We start from the raw sequence: 18,198 nt of genomic DNA on the forward strand, positions 1-18,198 counted from the left end.
ATTTGCAGGCATGCTGAGTGTAGCACTTTCACAGCATCATCTTTTAGGATTTGAAATAGCTCAACTGGAATTCCATCACCTCTACCACAAGCTTTGTAGTGATGCTTTCTAAGGCCCACTTGACTTCGCATTCCAGAATGTCTTGCTCTAGGTGAGTGATCACACCATCATAGTTATCTGGGTCATAAAGATCTTTTTTGTATAGTTCTTCTGTGTATTCTTGCCACCTCTTCTTAAGATCTTCTGCTTCTGTTAGTGAGAGGCTTATTCTGCTCCCATTTTGTCCAAGATGAAACTGAGGCAAGAGCTCTTCAGTAAGTAGCCCAAGGTCATCCTTCGAGTCACGAAGAGAGCTATGGATAGAACTCAAGTCTCCTGACGCACAGCCCTGCCCTGCATTCCACCCTCTGACGGCACTGCTCTCTGTGACCTACTTGTCCTTTGGTTCCTGTAGTTTTCCTCCCAAATACCCTCAGGACTTTGTTTAATAGCTGCATAAACTATCTTAAATGAAAAGTGATTTAATAACATCAAATTCTTGACTTTACTGCCATGATGATAAAAACTGTTAGGAGATGAATTTGCAAGCATTAAGAACACTTTGAATAACCATCAGAAAGATGAACACTGAAATGAATTCCATACATATTCTATAGCATGCTGGAGAAGCCACAGAAATCATTGCTTGTTTTTAAAAAAGTACAGGTTTTGTGACCAAACAGAGCTTTCAATTGGAACCAGATACAAATGTACACAGAAAAGAATACAGATTCATTGCTTTAGTTTTTAAGACTCAAAAATATATCATTGGACTTAATGTCTAAAAAGAAAGCCATACTCCTTAAAAAAAAAAAAACTTTCAAATCAGTCTCTTATTTAATGAAAGATTATAAGAAATATTTTTCAGAGTAAATGGAAAACCAAAGTAAAAAGCTCTATTAAAAATTAAATTTTTGTTAAATAAGTCTAGTATGTAATAATTCATCCAAAAGTCAATAAAATTTCCTATGACGACCCTGTATGCAAGACAGGAAAAAAGACACAGATGTGTATAACGGACTTTTGGACTCAGAGGGAGAGGGAGAGGGTGGGATGATTTGGGAGAATGGCATTCTAACATGTATACTATCATGTAAGAATTGAATCGCCAGTCTATGTCTGACACAGGGTGCAGCATGCTTGGGGCTGGTGCATGGGGATGACCCAGAGAGATGTTGTGGGGAGGGAGGTGGGTGGGGGGTTCATGTTTGGGAACGCATGTAAGGATTAAAGATTTTAAAATTTAAAAAATAAAAAACTAAAAAAAAAAAAAAGAAAAAAAATTTATTCAAAATATCCTTTTCCACATTTATATGCACATTTCTCCCCATTTGTATCCTAAGGGGTCTACCAGTAAAAATAAGTTTATTTCTTTATTAATATGTCTTATAAAAAGAATGAAAGGAAAGCTTAGAAGCCATTGGGACAATTAAATTCAACCATAAATATATTAAAAAGAAATCTGGCAGATTCTCTGCCAGTTCAGTGGTTAGGACTTAGTTCGTTCACTCTGGGGGCCAAAATTCAATCCTCGATTGGGAAACTAGATCCTGCAAGACGAGAGGCATTGCCAAAAAAAGAAATCTGGTTTTAGAGCTTCATAAGTCAAAAACAGATGCAAAGACGTAGCCAAAATCAACTATAACTGACCAATCATTTTTCACCATATTGGTTATAAATGCATTCAGAGACATATATATATATATAAGCATGTATTATTAATCTCACATAATAAGAAATCCAGAGGTAGGTGGGCCAGGGCAGGGGTAGCTACTCAATGATGGTGTGGGAAAGCTGACTTTTTCTATCTTTTTTGCTCTACCTTTTATAACATATGCATGCCCACCTTGACTCATATCACCTCAAAGTTGGAATATGGCTTCTGCACTTCTGCCATCAAGCCACTTCTACCAATTCTCTGCCAGGACAAAAGCAGTAGAAACACGAGGGGATGGTGCTTCTATTAGGAAAGCAAAAGTCTTCCCAGAGACCCCTAATTGATATTGCCTCCAATACCCAGGACAGCAAACCAGAGTCGTGCAATCCATCCTCCTCTGAATCTGACTCCCAGTCATGCACAGGTGTATCTCTAAGTCTGTGAGCTCCACTTCCATACAGTCTTATACCCAACCCCTCCTTCACTTCTCCACTAATCCTGCCTTTGCCCAAGCTCTTTTCATCCCTTGTTAAGACTGACTCAATAATTTCCAAATTGTTTAACCTTATATCCTGTCTGTCTTCCATGCAGCCACAAGACTGGTCTCCCTAAATCACAAACGTGAGTGTTGCTCCTCCACTGCATACAGGGTAAAGTCTAAAACCTCAGCATGCCACAAAAGCAGAGCACTATCTGATTCACCCTCTTCAAGTTCATCTATCACTTTTCCCCTAAATGTACTCTCCAAGAATATGTAGAGCCTTACATTTCATTCAGTTGTCTATGACATTTCAAATCTTCATGCCTCTGAACATTCTTTATTTTACCCGAAATCTCTTTCCTTCAGTTCAGTTCAGTCACTCGGTCTTGTCTAACTCTTTGTGACCCCAGGGACTGCAGCACGCCAGGCCTCTCTGTCCAACACCAACTTCCGGAGCTGACTCAAACTCATGTCCATCGAGTCGGTGATGCCATCCAGTCATCTCATCCTCTATCATCCCCCTTCTCCTCCCACCTTCAATCTTTCCCAGCATCAGGATCTTTTCAAATGAGTCAGTTCTTCACATCAGGTGGCCAAAGTGTTAGAGTTTCTGCTTCAGCATCAGTCCTTCCAATGAGTATTCAGGACTGATTTCCTTTAGGAATATTCAGGACCAATTTCCTCAGCCTTCATTTATCTGGAAAATTCCTACCCATTTATCTGGAAAATTCCTACTCATTTTTTAAGAAGATACAATTCAGAAAATACTCATTTTTTAAGAAAACACAATTCAGACTTTCTTCTATGAAGGTTTTTCTCTCTCCACTCCTTTTCTCCGTTCAAGTAGGTCTAAGCACTATACTCTCTGTGTGTGTGTGTGTGTGTGTGTGTGTGTGTGTGTAATTATGGTGCTTACCACTGAATAAATTACCTTTCAAGTGTTGGTTTACATGTTGGTCTTTCATAGTACTCAGTGAGTTCCCTGAAGACAGAAACTAAGTCTTATTATATCTGATTACCATCACCTGGTGTAAGGCTAGTCATTAATAAATACTTGAATAAAAGAGTAATAGGGTATGTGTGCTCAGGTGCTCAGTCCTGTCCAACTCTTTGCAATCCCATGGACTGTAGCCCACTGAATTCCTCAGTCCATGGAATTTTCCAGGCAAGAATATTGGAGTGGGTTGCCATTTCCTTCTCCAGGGGATCTTCCTGACCCAGGGATAGAACCCTTGTCTCCTGCAAGTTTCCTACACTGGCAGGCAGATTCTTTACCACTGAGCCATGGGGGTAGTTCTAATTCCTAGTTTTTTAAGGAATCTTCATACTGTTCTCCATAGTGGCTGTATCAATTTACATTCCCATCAACAGTGCAAGAGGGTTTCTGTTTCTCCACATACTCTCCAATATTTATTGCTTATAGATTTTTAAATGATTGCCATTCTGACCGGAGTGAGGTGATACCTCATTGTAATTTTGATTTGCATTCCTCTAGTAATGAGCAATGTTGAGCATCTTTTCACATGTTTGTTTGTCATCTATGGCAGAAACCAATACAATATTGTAAACCAATTATCTGCCAATAAAAAAAATTTTTTTTTAAAGAGTAATAGACTAAAATGATGGTAATTCAATGGATGAAATTGAGGATGCTGGGAAGGGTAATACCATGATAGAAGAGTGATTAGCTATTTTGTGGCAGGAAGGTTTTGGACTCCCTAAAACAATATTGTTTATTTCAAGGGAAGGAGGTAGGTATTCACATAAGTGATTCTTCCAAATAATTGAAGTTTAACCTTTTAAGTTGAATAAAAACCAATAAAAATATTAAAATATAATTGGTAACATCTTTCTAAAAGTGCCATTACACATTTCCTTACCTATTAAAGAGAGTATATTGAACCAAATTTAACTTTTTTGATGACTCAGTGTCATCATTATGAAACTCAATTACTGTTGAGGTAGGACACTTTGCTCCTACACTTAATGGCTCCTGACTGCTAACCATTTGGTTCTTTGTTAATTTTCTTTCTCTTTCACCATTAGGATTTGATCCATCATTTTAAGCTATTGTATTGTACATACCTTCAGAATCAGGGAATTACAAAATCATAAAACTTGAGAACTTAGAGGACTCTTAGAGATCATTTAATCTATGAAATTTTGTAGGTAAGAAAACTAAGCCCTAAGTAAGTGAGCATTCCTTTTCTATGACTTTCAAACTGTACTCTAAAGAGCTTTCTATTCAACTTTAGCTCAGACCACTATGTTCATCTTTGTCTAAAATGCTAAGGACAAATTTAATTTGGAAAATATATATCACAGGACAAACATACTCTGGGTGAACTTAAAAATTAGGATATATTTGTTCAGGATCAGAAGTACAACATATTTATTTTATTTCACAATAGAATTCTTTCCTTGGAGTTATTTTTGTGTGTTACATCACTTTACTCATTAATCAAATTTCTATTATGTATTCATTCAAGATCTCACTCCGCATCTAATCAGTGAATAATTAGGCTATGCTCTGACTAGTTGTTTCCACCATTGATGTTAGAAATTTACAGGGCAAGGAAAGAAAAGCATATACATATACCAAGTACTCATTCTTGTGCAGATATGATCATTACCAAAATAAACAAATAAAAAGTAAAATCCTTAAGACAGACCATGTTGTCTCATTTTACAGATAACAAAATCAAGAGCAAGAAGTTCCACAATTTACCCTAGGTCACATAGTTATTAAGTGGTAAAGAAGAAATGTAAACCAGACACCTAAGGCCACATGGTTGCTGCATTAAGGAAGTCATAACCTATCCAAGGAGAAAGAGACATATTCAGCCAACTCTCTAACAGAGAGATAAAAGCAATCATAGCCCTGTAGGAACTCAGAAGAGAGAGGGACTGATTATACCTGAAAAGGTGAGAGAAGTTTACACAGTGGCCTTTGAGGCAAGTCTTAATAGTAACAAAAATAAAAACGGCAAACACTTCCATAGGAATTACTCAGGGTTAGGCATGTGCCATCTCATTGATAACCTCACAATAACCTTATTATTTCTCCCTCTACAAAGGGAATGGGGCACACACAGGACAGAGTAACATACCACATGCTAGCAAGCGGCTAGTTTCAGCCTCCCTACCACTGTAGCGTGCTAATTCCTACAAAAGGGAAAAGCCGAAGGAAGGAGAGAGAGACAGGGCAAAGGCATGAATGTGTGTGTGAAACAGGGCGCCCTCTGAGGTGGCTGGCCTAGGTGGAATGAATGCGCAAACCTTTAAATCAGGTCAAGTCACCACGCCCCGTCACTGGCTACTCACTGAGTTTAAGAGAAATGTAAACCCTGCCTATTCTCTCCAGAATCAACACTCACCACGTCCGTCTCCCTAACAGCTCCTCTGTCATGGGGGCCTTTTGGGTCCTAAAACTCACCAAACCTTCTTGCCTCAGAACTTCTGCACACAGTGGTGTCTCATTCTGAAATACTGTTTCCCTTGTTTTTTGCCCACCTAACTCTTGACCATCTTCTGGTCTCCACCTAACTATGATTTATGCATACAGGCCTTTGAAATTCCCCACCTTGTTATAAGATCTCATCGCAGCATCCCTGGCTTTTCCTTCATGGTGTTTACTCCACTTTGCAATTATCTATCTAATGTGACGATAGGCTATAAGCTCCATGAAGGCATGGATCACGTCTGTTTTTCTTTTTCCAGCTTATGGACATGTGAGTAAACAGCAGAAGTTGAACCTGGAATTGGAAGGGCATAGTCTTCATCCAATGAACAATAAGAAGGCAGAAAAATTTAATCAAGGACTGTGACAAAATCAAGCAAGACTTAAATGAAGTACAACAAAACTTAGTGTCGTGTAGATGATTGATGAAAGAAAGGCCAGGCATAAAAGACCAGTTGAGGGGCACTTCAACAATCTAGATGGAAAACAGTGAGGGCCTCAACTGAGAATGAATTCAAGGCTTCACGGGTGAAGTGGCTGGATCTGTTCATTTGACAATTGTGTGTGTGTGTGGGGGGGGGGGGTGCACACGTGTGCATGTGTAAGCCTGCTCTGTGCCCTCTGTGAACTATAATCCACTTAGGACAAAAAAAAAAAAGTATTAAAAAGTAAACCTGTATAGAACAACACAATGCTTTCCTTAAGAGGAAAAGTTCAAAAACTAAGGACGGATCACTCTTCCTTGTCTCTATATCCAAAGGGAATTAAGGAATGAGTACCCATTTTCCAGGAACATGTCCTCGTCAAGGGGAAGCTGGGGAAGGCAAAGATGAGGGAGGAAAATTGTATGGAAAGACTAAGTAAGACTCAGAGATGTTTTCGAGCAACTGAATGGAGATTTCAAAACAAACTTGGTGGGCTTCCCTGGTGGCTCAGTGGTAAAGAATCCACCTGGCCATGCAGGAGACACGGGTTCCATTCCTGGTCTGGGAAGACCCCACACACCTCGGAGCAACTAAGCCTGTGTGCCACAACTACTGAGCCTGTGCTCCAGAGCCCGGGAGCCACACCTACTGAAGCCTGAGCTCTTAGAGCCCGTGCTCCGCAACAGGAGACGCCACTGCAACGAGAAGCCTGCACACTGCCACTGAAGAGTAGCCCTCAGTCGCCGCAACTAGAGAAAACTCCACGCAGCAACGAAGACCCAGCACAGCCAGAAAAGAAAAAACCTGTGGGAAGGGGGCATGGAGCCATGTGGGCTACAGTCCATGGGGTGGCAAAGAGCCGGACATTACTGAGAGGCTTTGAGAGAGAGAGAGAAGTGGGCACTGCTAGGGTTTGGCTGAGAAAAGATAAGCCAAGGAAAGGCTAACAAGAGACAAAAATATACAGGGAAAGTAACTGTGACCTTGCCTATAGTAAAGGGGGTAAAATAAAAACCTACCCATTGTATGGAGATGCGATGCTTCAAGGTTGAAGGAGTCATAGAGCCAAAAGGCTGTATGGGAAGATCATGAATAGAGGCAGCCAGGGCCTGGTTCCACGAGCCCTGGGCATGAAGTCACCACACCATGTTGTGCTTTTTGGGTGGCACAGAAGGAAGGGGTGATTTCATGGGGACCATCCTTCCAGGGCAGGCATGGCTACTGACGGCTGCTCTGGCCACTGCAGGTTCTATTCCTGAGTGTAACTCACCTAAATAAGCCTTCAACAATGGAAACCTAAGACTCCAATCATCTTTGTCTTAGATTTTTAAAATAACATCCTTTTCTTGAAAACGGAAACTTCTTGATAAATTTTCTCCCCAATCCTGCATTTGAGTGAAATCTAAAGGTTACTTTAAATATAAAGTTCACCTTATCAAGAGCATCTGGGAGTCTTTACAGTGAGTCTATTTTTATTGCATATTTTGCAGTAGTAAAAAGAGTACTAAGAGTGGATGGCACCAAGGAGCTGCCATTTTTCACACCTCCAACCGGCACTCTTGTTTCCTCTTGCAAATGTCATGATAAAAGAGCCAAACTTCAAACTTCTGTTTTCTCGAAGTCACTTAAAATCATGTCTGGAGTGCTTCTGAGTTGTGGGAGACCACCCCTACTTCTGTCTATACCCCAACAGTTTGAAAATTGGGCAGTGAGATGATGGATGGGGAGTGGGTATCTGTTCCAAAGAAGGAATGATGAATTTAAATATACCACTACTAAAGTTGATATACTATAATTGATATACTGTGTTGGCCAAAAAGTTCATTCAGGTTTTTCCATTAGATGTTACAGAAAAACCCCCAAAACTTTTTGGCCAACCCAGCATAATGCAGGGTGAGTTCTTTACAGATAATTCTCAGCATGCCAGGGAATGGTCCTGTTTGATTTCGTACTGAGGATGTTCAGAGTTCATGCCCTAGCAGAAGGCAGCCCTATTTGGAGGAGGCAGCCTTTAGAAAACTTGGTACCTGAGTGTGGAGTGAGGGCAAGTTACCAAGATGACCAGCAGCTGGGTAGCACAGCCCGTGGGAGGGGGTGCCTCTCGGCTTCCTCCTGCAAGCTCAAGGTCATGCACATTCAGAAACCAGCTGCGGGTCCAGGGGTTGGGAGCCTAAAGGATCACCTGGTGCAGACTGTGGTGGGTTCAGTATCAAACTGTCTTGACTGTTAGTGCCTATTTCCTGTGGCTGGGCTCCCCGTCTCACCGGAAAACATATCCCCACATCACCTTTGTATTTCATTCCTCCCCTGGTTTCCTCAGGGAGTGTTCCCTTTTTTCCTTATTTCCTATGTGTAGTCAATATTTCCTTCTTCCTCAGCAGTTTTAGTCCATACTCCATCTCATTTCTCTGTATCCATTCCTATTTCCCTCTCAATTACTCATCTCCTCCCTCCAATTCTTTTTCCAGTCACGGCAAGCTTCTTGAAAAAGTAGTCTGCACTTGGTAAAGCCTTCACAGGCTCATCTCAGCCTAAGACAAAGTGATTGCAAACCCTTTGCTTTAAGGCAGTACCTAAACCGTGTTCACAAAGATCACTTACACACTCGGAGCTGCCACAGTTGACGACTTCTCGGCAGTGGATCCTGATTATTCTTTTCCCCTTAAAACACTCGCCCTTCCAAATCTGTTCACTTTCCTCTCAGCATCTGGCCACTCTCTCTCCATCTCCTCCCCCTCATACCGTCAACACAGAGGATCCCAAGATTCTGCCCACATTCCTCTCCTCACTCCAGCGCGCATTCTTTCCCAGTGTGCATTCTTTCTCTTTGCTTCAACTGTGGCTTGGGTGCCAACGATTCCCAGATCCGTATAACACTGACCCTGACTTCTTGCTCTTGAACTGAAAGTCTGTACTTCTACCTCTTTCTTTTGGATATTTTGAGACTCTCAAATTCAGCATAGTCAGAGCTAGACTATCCTTTTCTCACACTCAGTCAAATGTGATACCTCCCTTTTCCGCATCACTCACATGGCTGCTAAGTTCTGTTGACTGTGATTCTAAATGTCTTTTCTGATATATCCCTCCATGGGCTACTGCCACTACCGCTCTCTCAAACTGCTTTACTGGGATAAGAAGAAGGCTAACAGGAGGAGCTCAGGGAATCAGATGAGCTGGTTTCAAGCTGCATTCTGTTTTTTTCACTTCAAGACTTCAGCTGGAGTCTTTAAGACTCAGTTTTCCCACCTGTCAAGTGGGGCCAGTATTTAGAACTATTATAAGAAATTTAGTGATCTAACCAAAATGTTTTTCACAATGATTGGCACAGGTAGCCACTCAGAAATGCTATGTTTTTCACTCAGTACTCTTCTTACTTCGCCCCCATCTCTGAGCTGGAGCTCCTTGCTTTCAGCCATCTTTCCTCTCCAATACACATTCAACTCTCACACCCCTTACTTTCTATATCAGAGATCTACTCAAGTGAGCCTTTGGTTCAAAAAAAGAAAATCTTTTCACAAATTTTAATTGCCCAAATGACAAAGATCATTCTCCTTAACATGGCATTTACGACCCTTTGGAAATCTAACCCTAAGCTACGTTTCCAGCTTACAAATTCACCACTCCTTGCTATATATAACCTCTGCACTGCATGTAACTTATATTGTCAAACTTGTTTTTTTTATCACAGCCACCCCATCTTCAAGGTCTTCCTCCCTTTCATTTCCAACTGATGAAATCATACTTTGCATGAAATTCTTGCCATCTCTTCTTAATATCTTCTGCTTCTGATAGTTAAACCATTTCTGTCCTTTATTGTGCCTTTACATTGCATAAGCTCTGTTTCCCCCAAGAAAGTCTAATTCCTTGGAAGCAAAGAACCCTCCTTATTATTCTGGCACATTGTGTTCATTGATTCGTTCCTTCACCAAACATTTCTTAACTGAGAACCAGCCACTGTGTTAAGTACTAGGGATACAAAGCCAAAGAAGATACGGTCCATACCATTAACCAGTAGGCAACCTGGTTGGAAAGATGGGCATACAAACAATTCCAGTAGAGGGTTATGGGTGAGAGGATAGAGCAATGGTTCTCAATCCTGACCGTATATTAGAATCCTTAGAATTGATTTTTTCAATGCTAATACCTGGGTTCAACCACCAAATATTCTAAGTTAATTCATCTGTGATGCATTTTTTTTTTAAGTTCTTTTGGTATAGTTAGGACAGTGAGGATTGAGGAAGAGCTCTAGACAGCACAGAGAGGTATATCTTGTAGCTGGCACTTCTGGATGTTCTACAGATTGCCCCTTTTACGTACCTCCTTCCTCTACATGAATTAGGGGACTCTGCCATATCCATGCCTCAGATGTAGATACTACCTGCCTGTTCTTGCTTCCAAGTTTAAGAAAGACAGTCTTGGCAGCAACGTGGAGAATGTCTTGGAGTGGGGCAAAGGGTGGAAGTAGAAGGGCTAGTTAGAAGACTGTTGTTGTGTTAACAGTTAGAAGACTATTGTGCTCTCAGATTCATGAGAAATAACATGAACCTGAACCAAAACAGTGGCAGAGGGAAGACACAGAAGAGTTAATACCGGATAAAATCAACAGGATGATAAATATAGGTTATAGAGCATAAAGGAGAAAAGTGAGTTAAGAATTACTCAAAGTTTCTAGACTCAGTAAATGAGTAGACTATAGTGCCATTCACTAAGAGGGATTATGGGAAGAAGAGAGAAAGTCTGACCTAAGTGTGGAACACCCAAATGGAGAGGGACAGCAAAGAGCTGAGAATACTCAACATTTGATGAACAAATTACTATGATTAATCTGGGTGGATACTGGAGTATTCTAATTCAAGGAACTGTTGCTGTATGCTATAACTTGAGTTCTCTCTAGGTCAAGTAAAGTTTTAATGATGGAAACATTTGAAGATATCTGGTCAGAATAGAAAGGAAAAAGAAAGATAAGATTTGATGCAGCCCAAAATGATGATAAATCTGAATGTTGTTCAGTTTGTGATCATTAATCACAAATGATTTGGGAGAACACTCCTCGTATACAGTCCTCCTACCTAAAGGCACTTCCTTAGTGTCTCCAGAGGGTAAACTCTATGACGCATGATACAAGTTCTCATCTTTTTTAGCTGGCAGGTTCTTTACATGCCCCTATCCTATAGAGTAAGAAAGGGCTACCCTAACTACATGCTAGGAAGAGCCGAGACTATCTGTCTCCATGTTGTATGTTTTGTCAAGTGAGCACAACCTATGATTTACTAATATAATTAGCTACTGAGGCTACAAACAACTTTAATATGCACATGTAAATATTCGCTTACCTTTGAAATTGATTAAAATAGCAAGTAAATGGCTGGGAACCAATCTCATCTTTCCAGTACTGTTGCCAATTCATGACACTTTCCAAGTTCTTCTGATTTTCTCTCTTACAGGGAGGAATATAGGAGCACTAACAAAACAGAACACAGAAAGTAAACCTATTATTCTATAGAATATTGAAATATAGGCTGTTTTTATTAGATAGATGGCATTATGCTTATGGTAAATCTAATTTGACCTACTTAATTTTCAACTTAACCAAATTGGAATTGCTAAACTATATTTCAAATTTTGAATTTGGCGCAATTACAGGAAGTATTCCAATAATAAAGATACAGCCAAAAATAACTTTCAGCCATTACACTATAAAGATACTTTATAAACAATTAGTTACAATCTACTAGTGGGTTGAAAGCATAATATGGGCCTGCTGATCAATAAAGGGAGGAAACACAAAAGTTGATTTTTATCCCCAGTCTCCAGCGGACTTTGACATTTTCCTCTTCTACTTTTAACTAACAAAGCAAGCACACAGCTCTCCTCTGATACTGATCTCAGCCGATGAAACTCGTTTTCTTTTCTTACATGTTCTTGAACAGCAAAATCAAAGGGAAAGTTCATCTCAATTACATAATCAACGCATTTTGCTAACTGTTGCCCTTTCTAGCCATGCCTCTGACAAAGTAGTTCTCTGTGAAGGGACTTTATTACTTGAAGCAATATACTCAGCAGAGTTAGAAGACTGCTCTTAACCCTAGATGTTACAATTAACCCTTAGCATTCTAATCCATTTTTTCCATTTCAGTCTTTTATGATGATGATCATGGCGAAGACGATGCCAGTTTACAGCTATTGAATGTTTAAGTGAAGTGGAAGTCCCTCAGTCATGTCCAACTCTATATAGTCCGTGGAATGCTCCAGGCCAGAATACTGGAGTGGGTGGCCTTTCCCTTTTCCAGGGCATCTTCCCAACCCAGGAATCAAACCCAGGTCTCCCGCATTGCAGGCGGATTCTTCATCAGCTGAGCCACAAGGCAAGTCCTTACTATGCCAGACATGGTAATAAATGTTTAGTAGCCTTTCCGCTACTTCTTACAACAGCCCTATAATGACCCCCACCTTACAGATGAGGAAACTGAGATTTCCGTCAGTTCCACAGCTGCAGCTAGAGTCTGGTGACTCATCATATCCCACTCTCGGATGTTGTGTCAGGGTGCTCAGCATTAAGGAGCAGAAAAAATCCACTAGCTCTATAGAAAAATTTGAGTCACATGATTTTAGAGCATCTACTTTCTCAATGTCTCCTAGCCATTCTGGGGTAAAATACAAACATTTTAGTATGATGTACAAAGCTCTCCATGATCTGGTCCCTGCCTGGCCCTCATTCTCACTCAAGCCTGGGATGCAGTCATACAGAAGCTCTTGCTCCCAAATCTGCCATGTGGAATCCACAGTATCATGCTTGTCTGTTTTATGTCAGTCTCTCCAATTTGTTGGCAAGCTGGGACAAGGGCTATTATTTTCTCTTCTGTATCTTTAAACCTAGGACTATACCTGGTTAACATGGAAGTTTCAGAAATGTTGGTAAAATTAATTAATAATAACACATGTGGATACATCTTTATTCAAGAAGAGGAAGATATTTTTTTATAGCAGTTAAACATTTTAAAGTATATATAAACACGTTTTAAATTTTATTTCATTTAAATTTTAAATATTTTTATTTAAAATTTTTAAAACTAAATTTTTAATTTTAAAAACTAAATTTTAAATTAATTTTTAAAATATTTTAAAATTTCTTAGAATAAAATTTAAAGTTTTATTTATTTAAATTTAAAATATTCTTCTATTATATGTAACAAAATTCACGTTATACAAATATTGTCTCAATGCATATTTACCCTCTGCATATATAGTTTCACTTCTACTAATAACAATAATATATAGCTAAAAAATTCTGTGAAATTATGAATCCTGAGCTCTTCAAAGCAGCAGTTGGGCTTAGAAGCAATGGAGACCGTTAGATAGGGTTTCAGTCTTATTAGTTGTTACATGTTTGGGCTTGAAGTAAATTACTTTTTTTCTGAATTTCATTTTTCCTAATCTGCTAAGTCTCCAAAATAAATTCTAGCTCTATATCTCTATGATTCTCTTCTTGGAGATACAGCAAGAAGGCAGGACTGCAAACACTGTTGCATATTTTCTCCAGAAGAGATCCTGCCCACTGGGGAGATGGTCAGGAAGCCTGATGAAACCACCATTCCAGCCAGCAAGGAGGACAAGTGTGGTTAGTCTTTACTTGGAGACATGTATTTTACATTAGGAAAATGTTTATAAAGGGCTTCTTATTTCCTATAATGTGACAGATGTTTCCTTTCCTTCTATTAAAAATTCATTTTCTGTATCATGGTCAACTAGTTTATGAAGTGAGAGTAGCTGCGTCAAATGACTATGCTCTTTGTAGGGGCAGAAGTTTCTAGATCTGGAGGTAGAAACCATGAGGTGTGAAGCTTGAAAAACTCATCAGAGCTCTTTTTGCAACAGGCACGCTCAACACAGGGCTTCCCTAGCGGCTCGGCAATAAAGTATCCACGTGCCAATGCAGGAGATGCAGTTTCGATCCCTGGGTTGGAAAGAGCCCCTGGAGAAGGAAATGGAAACCCACTCCAGTAATCTTACCTGGGAAATCCCACGGACAGAGGAACCTGGTAGGCTACAGTCCATGGGGTTGCAAGAGTCGGACTGATACTCAAAACAAGAGGTAAGCTAAACATTTTGGGGAATAACAACCAACAACCAAGTGTAATTAAAGCAGATTTTTAAATTCTGTAATTATCTCAGTTTGAAAACTTTACTATTCACTTTTGGGAGGAGGTGGAAAGAAGTGGATTTAAAAGAAATGTCTCTACTGAATGACAGCTCTGTAGTCTGACCAGGAGAATTACAGCTACACATTTCTGAAAAAGTCAGACTAAAACTTTCACTGAGGGCGTAAAGTTTTATATTAGGTATGTTGTGATTTTACGTGGGATAAAAGGAACGTTTATTGCCTCTAGGAGACTTTGAGCTAGTGTAGATGGATTTTTGGAAGCAAAGTACTCTCTCACATTGGGGAAAATAAGCTGTGATCAAAATTTAAGTATTTTTTCCAAGGACTGCATTCTTTCCAAAGAGTATCATAGATTAAATAATGAGTTTACAATACTCCAATAACTTCTAAAGTGCACATCTCCTTGAAAGGAAAATTGGGAAAATTGTTAAAAGGCTAAACTTTAAGGCTCTTAAAAATCATTATTATCTCTTTTGTTATACCTTGATTGTCCATTTAATTGGTCTTTAAAATTTCTATGAAGCCTAACTCAGATTTGCTCTAGATTCTTTCTCAATTTGGTGGATCAGTGTAGATTGTTAGAATTTTAAAATAAGGTATAAGTGAAAATTCAAAACAGTGTTCCAGAAAAAAGAATTCAAAAATCAGTCATAGAGATTTTCTTTTCTGGGTTGTTCAAATTGTTCAAGGTTTTCCTGGTACCAAATAGCGTCCTCATAAATCTCTCTCCTTTGGAGGAGGGGCACAATGTGTGTGTTATCACCATTATCATCACTATCACCAGCATGGTTAACATTTATTGACTATATGTCAAACATTTAATTAATCCAAATCTCATTCAATTCAAATGAGCAAATATTATAATCACCCTCAATTTACAGATGAGGAAACTAAGGGACAGAGGGGTTTCAGAAAACCTTCCTAAGGGCTTCCCTGGTAGCTCAGCGGTGAAGAATCCGCTTGCCAATGCAGGAGACACGCATTCGATCCCTGGCCCAGCATGCCATGGAGCAGCTAAACCCGCGTGCCGCAACTTCTGAGGCTGTGCTCTAGAGCCCAGGAGCAGCAACTACTGGGCTCCTGCACCTAGAGCCTGTGCTCCACAGCAAGAGAAGCCGCCGAAATGAGAAACCTGCTCACTGCAACTAAAGAATAACACCCACTTGTCACAACTAGGGAAAAGCCTGAGCAGCAACAAAGACCCAGCACAGCCAAAAAAAAAAATTAAAAATTAAAAAAAAAAAATCTTTTCTTAGATTACAATGGTAAATGGAACAGCTGGGATTCAAATCGCAGAGAATTCTTTTTTTCCTGAGCTTCTTGAGTCATTTTATTATTTTTAATTTAATTTAATTTTTTTTTTCTTTTGCTGCCTGTGGGGTCTTAGTTCTCTGACCAAGGATTGAACCGGGACCCTCGGCAGTGAGAGTGCAGAGTCTTAACCACTGGACTGCTGAGGAATTCCCTGCAGAGAATTCTCAACCACTGCACCACAGTGCCTCACTTTAGGGCTTCCCAGTTTTCCCTTTTTGGAGCCCCCTGATTTAGTGGTCAGGGAGATGGCCCAACTTCCACACCCCTCTCTTGGGGAACTAGTGTAATGTTTTCTTGGGAATGGGCTTTGTGAAGTCCTCCTGTGGACTGGCGGGCTGAGGTTCCAGCCCTTTGGTTTCCCGTACATTCTCAGAGAAATGTATTGTAAGTCTTTGCTTGTTCCCTCCTGTCTCAATTTGGCTTCAGGGTTGGTTTTTGGTGCCACAGATGTAATTTCACTTAGGTGAATTTATAGACACAACGTCTTCGGTCATGGAGGACACTGAGCATTCCCTTGGAGAAACTTCTTCGTGCTGTTATGACCTTTCCTTGTTTTTCATTTGCAAAGGCTGCATTTCCCAACTTCTAATACCATTATTGCCCAAATAACCTTCACTAGAGGCTGTGTCATTTGCTGCCTAAAATTGCATGAAATCACTCTCTTTAAAAAGTCAGGAGAAAAAGAGGTACATGATAAAATATATTTGTTTAATGCCTATCTTTTAGAAAGGAAATGTGACTTTTGCATTCATGAAGGAAATTGATGGAACTGAATGGGCTATTCTGAGTGTATTAATGTAAAAACTTTCAGGGAGTTTATAAAAGGAAGAAACTATCATCACTTGAAGTGAAATATCTGATTATGTATGCATTATCACTTATTTTACATTATCTTATTTTAGGGCTTATCAAGATTCATAACAGCATTCTTTTTCAGCCTACCACAATGAATTTGTATTTTAATAGAACACTTCTTGAGTGGGTTCTTTGTGATGTGTCTTGAGGATTGCGTTTCAATCCTGTGGGCAGAGTAGGCAAAATTCACTTTCTTCCTTTACTGAGTCACTTTAAAAAAACCACTGCACAAAACACACCATCTACTTAACTAAACACTGGGGGCTGGGTTCTATGTTAGGCATTACCTAAGAAAGAGAAATGAAGACATTTTTTTGGTTTCAGTTTCTTTCTTGACTTGACTTGGTTAGGGAGGTAATTATTGAAAGACATAATATTGGAATGGGTTTAGTAGATTAAATAATTTCCAAAGTAAATTTGGTTAGAAAATGAATTCTTAAAACATTATCTACTGGAACATAGATTTAATTATATTTAATACCATACTTTCCTATTTTCTGAAATCCCGTAAGACCTCTCTGTGTCAGCTCTGGTGTATAGTTTTAATGACATTTCTGAAAATATAAACATACAATCAGAAAAGCACTTAAAACAAAGGGGGGGAATTCCTTGGGGTCTAGTGGTTAGAATTCATTGCTTTCACTGTCATGGCCCAGGTTCAGTTCCTGGTCAGGGAAATGAGTGTCAGATTTGTTTTGGGGGGGCTCCAAAATCACTGCAGATGGTAATTGCAGCCATGAAATTAAAAGATGCTTACTCCTTGGGAGAAAAGTTATGACCAACCTAGATAGCATATTCAAAAGCAGAGACATTACTTTGCCAACTAAGGTCCATCTAGTCAAGGCTTTGGTTTTTCCAGTAGTCATGTATGGATGTGAGAGTTGGACTGTGAAGAAAGCTGAGCGCTGAAGAATTGATGCTTTTGAACTGTGGTGTTGGAGAAGACTCTTGAGAGTCCCTTGGACTGCAAGGAGATCCAACCAGTCCATTCTGAAGGAGGTCAGCCCTGGGATCTCTTTGGAAGGACTGATGCTAAAGCTGAAACTCCAGTACTTTGGCCACCTCATGCGAAGAGTTGACTCATTGGAAAAGACTCTGATGCTGGGAGGGATTGGGGGCAAGAGGAGAAGGGGATGACAGAGGATGAGATGGCTGGATGGCATCCCTGACTCGATGGATGTGAGTCTGAGTGAACTCTGGGAGTTGGTGATGGACAGGGAGGCCTGGCGTGCTGCGATTCATGGGATCACAAAGAGTCAGACATGACTGAGCAACTGAACTGAACTGAACTGAACTGAACAGCCAAAAAGAAAAAAAAAAAAAAGCTCTGTAGAATAAAAAGTTTAAATGAGTCATTTATAAACCCTACAATATTTCACATGCCTCATGACTTCATTAATTGCTTGCAAACGTGTGCACTGCATGCAAACACAAATTCCTTATGAATGTAGGTTAACTGAACAAACACATACAGAATTATGTGTCAGCTAGTGGAAACAGTGTCAGACTTTATTTTTGGGGGGCTCCAAAATCACTGCAGATAGTGATTGCAGCCATGAAATTACAAGACGCTTACTCCTTGGAAGAAAAGTTATGACCAACCTAGACAGCATATTTAAAAGCAGAGACATTACTTTGCCAACAAAGGTCTGTCTAGTCAAGGCTATGGTTCTTCCAGTGGTCATGTATGGATGAGACAGTTGGACTGTGAAGAAGGCTGAGTGCCGAAGAATTGATGCTTTTGAACTGTGGTGTTGGAGAAGACTCTTGAGAGTCCCTTGAATTGCAAGGAGATCCAACCAGTCC

The 18,198-nt window shown here is 39.9% G+C and overlaps 1 protein-coding gene across 1 annotated transcript in view; it reads right to left on the minus strand.

Moving 5' to 3' along the window:
* KCNMB4 (potassium calcium-activated channel subfamily M regulatory beta subunit 4) overlaps positions 1-18,198 on the minus strand; it is a 77,569-nt gene that overhangs the window by 32,184 nt on the left and 27,187 nt on the right. The window contains exon 2 of the mRNA XM_005680231.3: positions 11,396-11,523. Within this exon, the coding sequence (XP_005680288.2) occupies positions 11,396-11,523 (128 nt within the window). The remainder of the gene's footprint in view (positions 1-11,395; positions 11,524-18,198) is intronic.

This window comes from Capra hircus, chromosome 5 (assembly GCF_001704415.2).
Source record: "Capra hircus breed San Clemente chromosome 5, ASM170441v1, whole genome shotgun sequence".
NCBI classification, from domain to species: Eukaryota; Metazoa; Chordata; class Mammalia; order Artiodactyla; family Bovidae; genus Capra; species Capra hircus.